Source organism: Taudactylus pleione, unplaced genomic scaffold (genome assembly GCF_031769625.1).
Source record: "Taudactylus pleione unplaced genomic scaffold, aTauple2 ptg000314l, whole genome shotgun sequence".
Classification (NCBI taxonomy): Eukaryota; Metazoa; Chordata; class Amphibia; order Anura; family Myobatrachidae; genus Taudactylus; species Taudactylus pleione.
In genome coordinates, this window is record NW_028284715.1 from 10531338 (window position 1) to 10543270 (window position 11933).

The 11933-nt window shown below is 42.9% G+C and overlaps 1 protein-coding gene across 5 annotated transcripts in view; it reads left to right on the plus strand.

Annotated features, from left to right (window-relative positions):
• The window catches only part of SNX31 (sorting nexin 31), a 95877-nt gene extending 85095 nt beyond the window's left edge, over positions 1 to 10782 (plus strand). For all 5 annotated transcript variants that reach the window (XM_088442674.1, XM_088442675.1, XM_088442678.1 and 2 more), the window contains 3 exons: positions 3843 to 3920; positions 4043 to 4093; positions 10330 to 10782. In XM_088442674.1, the coding sequence (XP_088298800.1) occupies positions 3843 to 3920; positions 4043 to 4093; positions 10330 to 10413 (213 nt within the window). In that variant the 3' untranslated portion in view covers positions 10414 to 10782. The remainder of the gene's footprint in view (positions 1 to 3842; positions 3921 to 4042; positions 4094 to 10329) is intronic.
• Positions 10783 to 11933: the final 1151 nt, after the last annotated feature.

Below are 11933 nucleotides of genomic sequence, written 5' to 3' on the forward strand. Positions count from 1 at the left end.
CAGTTGAGCCACTGTCATAACATGCATGGGATATTTCCTACATCAAACAGAAAATGGCAGCTGCTCAAATCAATCTGACAGTACTCTTCAGGTGCATGAAAGGGAGGGGTCATACCAAGTAGAAAAAAGGGGTTTTAACCCCCTATTGTTTGTCAGCACACTGAATTGTACCTGCAACAATACATGAAGACTATATGGTGATAGAAATTCAGAGATATTAGTTGCATGCATTTGCAAATCCGTGGGAAGCTGCTAGACCACGTCATGGCTTCTCTGTTACTGTCACAATAGGGGTTAAACCCCCCCTTTTTTCTACTTGGTATGACCCTTCCCTTTCATGCACCTGAAGAGTACTGCCAGATTGATTTGAGCAGCTGCCATTTTCTGTTTGTTGTTATGAGATGCATGAATGAGCCAGCATTAGGAGTGCATGCTGGTTCTAGTAGTGCTAGTTGGAGTTCCTAGGAGTAACTCCCAGGCATACATGCTTACCCTCCCGGTTTTCGCGGGAGGCTCCCGATTTTTCGGGTAACCCCCCGCTTCCCCGGAAGGGTAGGCATTTCTCCCGCATTCTGCCCACTTCCTAGTGAAGTGGGCAGAATTAGGAGAATACCCGCAGCAATCGCGGGTCTCCGTGAAGGGGGCGGGGCTTAAGCTATGATTCTGCATGAATCACAGCATTTGGCCCCGCCCCCTATGTAAATTGTGGCCAATCGCTGCAATTTTACCGCGAGGGGGCGGGGCTTAATGACACGAATCATCAAGCCCCGCCCCCATTGGCCCCCTGCTGCATCTCTTACCCGGGCTTCTCCCGGGAAGAGAATGTTAAAGGTAGGCAACCCTGCTCCCAGGTAAGCTGGCTTTCAATTTGGATGCATTTATGTATGTGCCTTTATCATGAGGCATTACAATTGACAAAATATATATGTGCCTTTATCATGAGGCCTTATTCAATATAAAATTAACGAAAACTGGAACCTCCGAAGTTGGATTTGCGTAAAGTTACGAATTTTTCCTTAAAAAAATTGTAAGACCCCCCTAAAGTTGTAAAAACATGGGGGATCACTATGGGTACCCCCGTTTTAGCCTTTAATTGAAAGTCGGGGATTTAAATAGCCGCAGCAGGTGTTTTTTTTCCCGACATTGAAGAAGTGATGCAGAAGTGATGCAGAAGAGCACTTAGGTTATTTTTTTTTTTCGTTTTTTTAAGTGGTCCCACAATTTGGGGTACATGAAAATGGTTACTAGCGTATTTTTAAGTCCCTAAAGTAAGTTTGTAAAAATTCTGCAATCGTGCACCTGCCGCTATAAATCTATTCTTCAAAACACCTGCTGCATCCTTGCAGAATAGCCCTGAACCTATTTCCCTATTGTTAATCATTTTTTTTCCCATTTTTATTTTTTTTTCACCCCCATTTTTAAATTAATTTTTTGGGGTGTCCCTATTTTTTTTTTAAACTTTTTATGACACAGTTCTTTTTTAAATGTCATTCCCAGGGGTGCAGGCTATTTTTTTTAAGCCTGCACCCCTAAACCCCAAATCTGCACTTTTTTTCGACACCTATTCAATGGTGAAAAGTTATCCCCGTTTTTTATCAAAGACTTTTCAAAACTGCGATAAGTCTTTGAAATTGAATACGGTGTAAAACTAAAACCTGCGATAATGACGTCATAAGTGCGATATTAACGCAAAAATGATGTTATCGCTCCCATATTGAATACCCCTCATAGGGGCCTATTCATCAACACTAAAATAACGTTTTTAAGGATATTTTCCTTAATTAACGTTATTTTAGTATTCATGTAGAGACTTAACACAGGAGATATCACTGATATCTCCTTGCTAAGTCCCCCTGCTTTAATTTCCACACTCCCCATACATTAGTACATTAGTATGGGGATATGGAAATTATGGTATTCATCAAATTCCGAAAATTATGTATTTTTGGAATTTGATGGTGTTACTATCCGCCACTGTGAGGTGGCATATAGTAGGTAACACTTACCTGCTTTCAGCTGGGCAGGTCCCCCGGCATCTTCTTCCATCGCTCTGAACTCTCCTCTGGCTCCGTCTGCTATGCTGTCATGTGTTCTCCCCAGCAGAGCACAATAAAGTTTAGAAAAAAAAAAAAAAAAAATTTCTAAACAGTACTGTGTGGGAGACCACATGACAGCATAGCAGACTGAGCCGGAGGCTGCTGCACGAGCAGGTAAGTCGGGGACGGGGGGGAGGTGAGTGGAGGGGGGAGTGGTTACAGGTGAGCGGAGGAGGCAGGGGGGACACACATGCAAAATTACCGCCGCTGTAGGCAGTGCTGCGCATGCGCTGGCTTTATGAATGTAACAGTGCATGCGCAGCACGGATTCCAGCTGCGGTAGTTAGAGTAGAGAATGATAACTTTGAAAAGTTGTCATAGCAAAAATGACAGCTTTGCGAAATAGATAGTTATGGGGAGGAGGAATGATGAATTCCTCCAGTAATTAGGTAGAACTCCATGCGAGTTCTAAACCTAATTACCTCCAGAGAAAGTTTAGGTATGATGAATAGGCCCATCAGTCACTTTTCATATCACCTTTTATGTTTGTTTTTTATTCATGTAATTTTTTCACATATATTTTAACCTTTTTTCAACACTTACTAGTCTTAGACGTTTATACTTTACACTTCACTGTCACCCTTCTTCCTTTTTTCATGTGCTGCCCTGGGCTAGACATTTTTTTGGGGTGCCCTGTGCCCCGGACGTGAACCCCTTAGTGTTAGGGACTGCTAGTAACAGAGAAGCCGTGACATGGCCTAGCAGCTTCCCATGGATTTGCAAATGCATGCAACTAATATCTCTGAATTTCTATCACCATATAGTCTTCATATATTGTTGCAGGTACAATTCAGTGTGCTGAGGAACAATAGGGGGTTAAACCCCACCCTTTTTTCTACTTGATATTTCCTACATCACCAGCATTTCTGATGTCCTTACTGACCTAGATGCCACTAGATGAGGTCTGCACTTCCCATCAAGCTCCTCTAAGGAGTGCAGTTACTTTACTTTTTTTTTTATCACAGTCAATGGTTTCACTAAATCAAATATTTTTTTGACATCCAATCCAATTGCTGAGTCAATAAAAGGAAGATGTCCACTCTAATGCATTGTGACTAGAGGTCAGTGCACCTTATTGTGTCCAGTCTTTATCTTCTGCATGGCCGTTAACATTAGTGGATGGTCAAAGAACACCCAATAGCAAATCAGGTCATTGGTGTGTTGCAGGAGATGGATGCTCCCATTTTTGTTGGAGACTGTCTACGTGACTTGTGTGATCATGGGCAATATCTTCTGCAGTCCCGTGGCACAGCAGTCCCCATGGGTTTCTGTGGGGGTGCAATATGGCCGCATGCATCAAGCTCTAGAAAGTGTAACTTTCCGGAGCTTGTGCCCGATAGCTAACACCACTATTAGAAGGCCTTGGGCTTCTTTCCACAAAATTCACCAGAGAGGGATTCTTCTGGTACCAAATGGCCATGTATGCACATTTGCAACCCCTGAAACAGCTGGTTATCGTACAGCTCTCCCTGCAAGAAGATCTAGTTACTGTCTTTTTCCTTTGCCGGCTTGTAAACCATATCGCCCTATGAGAGGACTGGTCTGTACTTGGATAGTGGCAGGAGATGGGCCCCCATAATTTAGTTGCTTTACTTATCATCTCTTTAAAAAATATAGCTTGGAAGTGACAGGGGAGTTGACTGCTCACCCATGGGAGCACTGGGAGACCTTTCCATTCTAGCTTCGGCACGTTGGGGAGGGCATCTCCGTTACCCATAAGTTCTGAACTTCTCTTGTCTCTTTCAGGCGTTCCTACTCAGTAGCTGTTTAGAAAAGATACTGAGTGAGCAACCAGTGACTTTTACGAAGGAGGAGCTGGAGATTGTGAGTAATATGTCAGCTGTTCTGCTTATGCCAATACAGAACCTATATAGGTCTGTTCACCATGGTTCAGATCTACAATGATATATATTAAATTTAATACAATTGTTTTTTTTTCTTTTTAGGAAGCTGAGAAAAAGACATTGGCTAATACATTCTCCAGGAAGCTTAAACGGGTCAGTATACTAAAAATGGTAACATATGGTTCTCTTTTTTTTATTTTTTATTTTTTATTTCATGAGTGTCACCCGCCAGTACCACACTGGAGACTGACATTTATATATATCATAATGAAGTTGGGAAATGCTCCGGCATGACAGCCCTCTGCCCCCAATCTCTTGGCCGTGGATGTCAGTGTGCAGTGCCGTAAAGGGGCTCAGTGCACATACCTGATTTGTGGGCCATGAACGGAGATGAACTAAAGATATAGCATTTGTTAATGTTGGGAGGTATGTGTGCAGGCCCCAGACACCTAATGTGTGTCTCCCCCCCTCCCCCTCCCAGTGCATGTAAAGTAATGTCACATGCACCTGAAAGAGGAGAGCCTTGTAGAAGGATTCTAGGAGCTGAGCCCAACGCAGGCACAAATAATGAGGCAGCAACCTTGCCACTCATGTTCTTGCATCCTGGACAGCGGCACCAATCTCCCCACCTTCAGTGTGGTCCTCGCATTGTCAGCCTGCAAGTACAGTGATGGGACTGGCCTGGTCCCTAGCTCCGCCATAGTCATAAGCAGGGTGTGCTCTGCACATGGGTCCAGGGGGCCCTGCACTGCACACCCTGCACCCAAAGTATACTTGCCTCTATTCGGAAAATGAGCCCTTCCTCCTCCATGGGGCCATCTTTCCAGTGACATCTTCTGGAAGATGGCACTGCGTAGTGACAACACAGATTCTGGCACTGTGGCAGAGCCTTTGATCTCTAGTGCACAAGCATCATCTTACCATAAATGTCACTGGAAAGATGGCGCCACGCAGGAGGAGGGACCTGCAATGTAAAATGTGTGGTGGGACGGGGACGCTGCTCAGATAAGGCGGTCCCCTACACACCAGCCCAAATGGGCGTTAATACTCCCCTGGGCTGTGCAATCTGTAAAACTGTCTGCGTAAAGTAGAAGTGCTGGCATTAAAACATTGTGATATCAGTAAGCAGTCTGTGGACAGGCCTGGGTCATTGCTTTGGACAGCTGAATCGGCTAACCCATGCAAGGCATTACTAATACATCCATAACATGGAAGTAATAGGAACTCTTAAGCTCACCATACACTAGTGCAGTTTCGGGCCGATAGCCCGATTTAAACGCATCGTACGATGAATCGTGTGGAAATCGTGTAGTATTTAGGTAGGATACGATCCGATGCCCGCTCCCGCTTCTATCTTATCGTATAATCAGATGTGCAGCCCATATTATCAATCGTAATCATAGGCAGATCGTGTGTGAAAAAAGCACCAAATCGTGCGGTCGGGACTGCCAGGGAGCTGCCGAGGAGTTCAAGGAAAATCGTAAGTTCATCGCATCGCACTAGTGTATGGCCAGTATTATAAATGGTTTAATTCATGATAAACATAGAGGAAATCTATTTGACCCAGTCTTAAAATAAATAAATGTAAAAAGTGTTTCTCAGAACATGGAGTCATATTGAGGTGATATGTAAATGCAAATATGTTCTGAGCAAATGAGGAACTGCTGTTATATACTGCTTATATACAGTATGTGCACTGTAACAGTTAATCTGAGTTATGCTAAAATATTTTATGCATTTTTGACGACATACACATATAACATTACTTATTATTATATATGTCAAATATAGATCAACTCATAGATTAAGTTCTATAACACAGTGATTTTGCAAACTATTCATATTACCAACTTCTAAACTACGGGCCTGATTCAGACCCGTTCACAAACAGCCGCTCGCCCACAGGGCAGGCGAATGAGAATATGCTAATCTATGCCTTCGCACGGGCGTTCGCCCATAACAAAACTGACGCCCCCAATATTCTGCAATGCTCCTCCCATAGCTAACGAGCAACAGAAGTTAGCGAACGAACCACTCGTTAATCTTTTTTTTGTGTGTGTTTGTGCTCGCAGGGTTTTTCCCCCTGGAAACATGTGATGTGTTGATTGTCTATCGGTTTATGACAGCATCTGTTAAGCGAATTATGTCAATACTTAATTACAATACAATACAATAATTAATTAATATAAGTGTTGTCCAAATGTTTCCTGTGGTTTTTTTTTTTTTTTAATTCTAAAAAATAAAATAAAAAAAATTAACAAACACACTTAAAAGGTAATTGTTTAAAAACAACATTTACGCAAAAGTAGAATATATTACTAGCTTCAGTATTTTTTGCTATACGAACATTTTTCGATAAGCACCAACAGTTATTTGGTTAATTAAGCCAATTCACTCCTACAAACGCACCTGAGCAATTGGGCATCCAATTAGCCCTGTTATTAGCAAGAAATTTGCAGACTATTAAGTGATTGCATTGTGGGCTCCGAAATAGTAACATCACTAGATACATCGGTTACATTGGGTATTAATGAAAAGACTATCGGTCTTTTGGTAGACCATACCCTACCACAAGCTGGATGATCATCCCGACCTGAGGCCTGCTCGCAGTGTGACGTATTACTACTTCCGCTCTTCGTTCTCTCTCGCAGCAGTTAATTTATGTACGCCCCGAAAACGGCATGCAAACGCTGTGGCACGCCTGCGTTTTAGACACCCCCCCTGTCACCTCCCACAAGCGGCCCTTTCTGTCAATCAACTATCAGAAGTCACTTCCTGCTCGCAGTCCAAGCAGAGACTCAGTCGCTCATGCGCATAACGGTGAATGCTCAATTGCAGAACATCTGCCAGGAACGAGCGAGCGGTTGCTTGCAAACTGGTCTGAATCAGGCCTTACATTCCAGCTGTAAATTAGATTAATTTGGATCAACAGAAATGAAAATAATTTTGGATAATGCAGAATGGATTGGTTACGGCATCCCGACAGCATACTTGCCTATTTTTTAAAAAGCATTTCAGGGAGATTGTGAAAGCAGCACGTATGAGCGCGGCGGTAAAGTGGGCGTGTACTGCTACATATGAGAGGCGTGTCATAAAACTGACTTACATCCAAATGTAAATGAGCCCCAAAGCAATTAGTAAGATCTACTTGTTGATGAAAAACACGCTGATATATTACAGAAAACTAGTAGCCATAGGGATCACTGTGCCTTATAACCAATGCAGGGAAATTATACCATTTGAATGTATATATCTCTCTGTAGTCAGGGAGATTACTACTATTTCAGGGAGTCTCAGGGAAAGTTGGCAAGTATGCCCGACAGTCAGAATCCCAACAGATTTCTATAAGTATTATAATAACCCTCCCCTCCCGCAGCCTGACCCTCCCTCTAACTCTAAAGCTGGCCACACATCTAAAGATTATCTGTCCAACCAGCCAACTAGTTGATTGGTTGGAATGAAAACCTGGTAAGGTATGAAAGCAAATGACAATCAGCAATGTGCTCCCAAACACCGGAAAATGGACATAAACTGTTGTTTGAACAAATTGTTTAGATCAAACATTTAACAAACTTGTCTGACGACCATTTTCATCTGTTTTCTGGCATTTAGGGGCAAATTGCTGATTGTCATTTACTCCTATTCCTTACCAGGTTTTCATTCCAACCAATCAACTAGTTGGCTGGTTGGACAGATAATCTTTAGATGTGTGGCCAGCTTTAGAGTTAGAGGGAGGGTCAGGCTGCGGGAGGGGAGGGTTATTATAATACTTACAGAAATCTGTAGGGATTCTGACTGTCGGGCATACTTGCCAACTCTCCCTGAGACTCCCTGAAATAGTAGTAAACTCCCTGACTCCAGAGAGATATATACATTCAAATGGTATAATTAGTATCATTTCCCCGCGTTGGTCATAAGCTTAAGTCTCCCCCCTGACACTAATACTTACCTTTGCAATCTGTCGGGATTCTGACAGTCGTGATGCCACTGTTGGTATTGTGACCGGCAACATCCTGTCAGATGCTGACTACATCCTTGCAGGATAATACTGACCACTGTTGCTGCAGTATGCCAGCCAATGTCGCCAATATCAAATTATATGTGGCTTAAAAACTACCTTGATGCCAGACAATAACTCAATCGAAATCCGTTGGCTATTTGGACTGTGGCTGAGAGTTGGAGTGCGTGGTAAGATAAATGAATGCTTTATCTGTAGCTGCAGACCACAGTAATAGCAGCCATTGCAGGCACTGGGGTATTCCGCTAACTGACTGCTATGGACAAATCTGTCCAAAACAAATTCCACAAAGTCTTGTGTATTGTATAATCTGTATTTATTACCAGTTATTTATGTAGCGCACACAATCTGCAGCGGTTTACAGGTATTAGGCCATTTGCATCAGTCCCTGTCCCAGTGGGGTTTACAGTCTATGGCCCTGATTCAGAGCCGGACGCTCTGACAAAGCACACGCTCTGAATCAGGGCCGTCCTTCTTGATTCTTAGAGCGGCCTCCTGGCCGCTCGTGTAGCTGTGGGTGACCACCCACAGCTATAGCGAGCGGCCAGGAAGATGGTCGCGATGGTCAAGACCATCGCAGCCATCGGGCTTGCGACGAGACCCTTGGGAAAGGGTCTCGTTGCCGCAAGCCCTAGAGAGCTTTCGGCTCAAACAGAGCCGGCTCCGTCGTGCGCATGTGCACTGGGCCAACATCGACCCGCTTGCGAGGGCTCACAAGCGGGTCTGAATCAGGCCCTATATTCCTACCACATACACACTACAGTTCATTTTTGGTCAGGAGCCAATTAACCTACTACCAGTATATTTTTGGATTGTGAGAGAAAACCAGAGTACCTGTAGGAACCCTGCCCAAGACCTCAGTGGTGAGGCAGTAATGCTAACCGTTACACCAACCGTGCTGCACGTACATAATAAAGATGACGTTACCCACCGGGTCCAAGTTACGGAGCTTGGTACAAATGAAAATGCATCCAAATGTCAAAAAACTTTTCATACAGTAGTGTTGGTAGCATTTTCAGGCTTAGTACATCCCACCCTAAGGGCTCTATTTACTACAATCCGCATTTTGAATGCAGATTGTAGTGTGATATTACCAATATAGGCAATATCACAGGGATTTACTAAAAATCCCTTGCAGAGACAGAGCTTGCGATAAAGCTCTGTCCCTGCGAATTCCCTCCGCAGCCTTATCACGGTATTTTCGCAAAAAATACTGTGATGAGTGCATGCGCCAACCGGCTGCTGCTAAGCCCCGCCCCCCGTGATCACGACCCCCTCTTCCTTAATTACACTTACCTCCAGTGATCGGTGCTCCGGTGATGTCCTCCCTCCGGTCAGTTGTGACATCCCATCCTGCACTGGGACCCGGTCAGGTGACAACCGGGCCCCAGTGCAGGATGGGGAGACCAGCTGACCGGAGGGAGGACATCACCGGAGCACTGATCACTGGCCCTAGACTCTGGTAAGTTGTTTGTTTTTTTTCACAGTGTATCAGCGTGTGGTCTGTTTAGACCACACAGCTGATCACTGAGGCCAGCTCTGGGCTCTGCTCTGCCTGTTAGAGCGGAGCAGGAGTCTGGTAACCGGGGGAGACCCTGGATAACACCACCTCCCAGGTGGCGTTATTATAACATACTTCCCTGGTAAGAGGTGGGGCTGCAGCACAGTTCAAAATTCAAATAGGGGAGCCACACCAACTGTCATTTCACACCCTGCCAAATATCACTGGCTCGGACTCACTGGCAGTTGGTGTGACTCCCCTATTTGAATTTTGGACTGTGCTGCAGCCCCACCTCTGGAGCCTCCACCAATCATAAATTACCAGGGAAGTCCAGGACCAGAGCATTGTGTCCCTCCTGGAGAGGGTCATGCTGGGAGGTATGTTATAACAGGGCTTTCCCCAGTATTTTTTCACAATTTATTTTTAGTAACTTTGGCCAGATCACATTTCCCATTACAATTATGGGAAATGCGATCTGCTTACTAAAAATAAGTGATACTTAGGGGTTGGAGTAGAATTTTACAAATTCTACTGTTGATTGCATTCAGATTAATAGTGGCTTCCTCCTCACTTTGCCCACCAGACAGGAAAGTAACTCCTGGTACTGCAGGGGGAACAGTTCGACGAAGGGCAGTTACAGTTGCCATGGCAATCTCTCCAGAACTATATTTGTTTGGACAAATTCTACTCCAATTGCCCTTTAGTAACTTTAGGTGATACTAAAATAATGTGAAAAGGGTGTGAAAACACTGTTTTTCACTTTATTTTAATAAAAATAATGTTAATAAATCGAGCCCTAAATGTGTTAGATTTATACTTGATAGGATATGTTTTCCGCTTATTTTAATTTATTTCTATTTTTTCCCATAGCATGACGTCCCCAAGAAGAGGGATTCCTTTTTATCCTACGTAAAGGAAAGCGATGTGTTTGAGGCGGCTGACTTCAACCTATAACAGTGTTTTAATATTATTCTTTTACCTGTTATCGATAATTTAATAAAATTTCCACCAATATTATTGCTGTTATGCACTGATTATGATTGTACAGTCTTTAAATGAATCAAATATAGATTTTCTCATTACTTAACCAATGTCAATTCTGCACGCTCCTAATATAATGGTTTCTCCGTGGCTGTATTATATACTGTACCTTATATGTATAGAGGTCTGTCTGTAAATGTTCCCTAATGCCTTCTTTGCTACATATATTGTACTTGCTGTTGGACTAAACTGTTATTTTAAAGCTCTAATATATTGATTTGGCCATCCATGCATTTTTGTAATAATTCTTTTTACAAGTCAATAAATTAAATTTCTGTGGAATTGCATCGATATAAAATTGGGGCGGACACTTTATGATCCAACAAATCAAAAAATTATATATATATATATATATATATATGTGTATATATATATATATATATATATATATATATATTATACAGTCTTGAACAGGGTTGGCACTCAAGGGTACATATCAACAAAGAAAAAACTGCAACCACTTGCAACGTTTCAGTTTTATTACAATACCGTCATCAGGCATAAATAAATGTGAACAAACAATACCTTCTATAGCCATATACTTAACCAGTGAACTGATTTCAGCTGTTAGCTGATGGCCCGGCACCACGCGGCGTCATGCGCACTCCTATGACGTTACCCACGGCCCGGCCAGTACCCTAACAAGCACCTAGCGGTAAACCGTGTACCAGACAACTAGCTTAGGTTCCATGACTCCCAGTGCTGGAGACAACCTCCCTGGGACGTCAACCAGCCACGCCCCCGGCAACCACAGCAATACATAAACACTGGTGATCGCGGATGCAAGGTACTGCACTGCCGCGAGTAAACCAGACATTAATCAATCAAGAGAAAGTAATGTGAAAGAAAACATATACATAAAAACAATGTAGGTGCAAAGACAAAAAGAAAATAACAAACGTAAAAAGAAGGTACATAACCAATGTGAAAAAGAGCAATACATAAAATTTACAGAAGTACATAGACAAATATACAATAAAACCTATAAGAAAGAGAAAAATAAATATAAATAAACAAAAATCAAATGCAAACATGAACCAGACTGATGCGCAAAAGACTACAAGAGGTACATCCTCGTAAAGGACAATGTTACGCTATTATAGTAGATCCATCCCTATCCATAGGTGCTATGTGCACCATGATATTATAGCTCAGCACAGAGTAAACTGTGGAAAAAAATAAAGAAAACTATATAAGGTGTATTAGAATACAAAGAGATAAATATCTTCCACATAATTGTAACTATAGTACTGGCTACCTATCCAGAGTAACCCATACTCCTTATATATTGATCACTTGTACAATGAACCATGACAAACCTTAATAGCAACATGTTGGTGTAAATGATTCATTGAGACCAGCAGGAGCCACCGTGTTCAGGGTGTGGATCATTTAGCTTCAAGGCGCAAAAGAGCTTGGGCTCTATCCCCGCC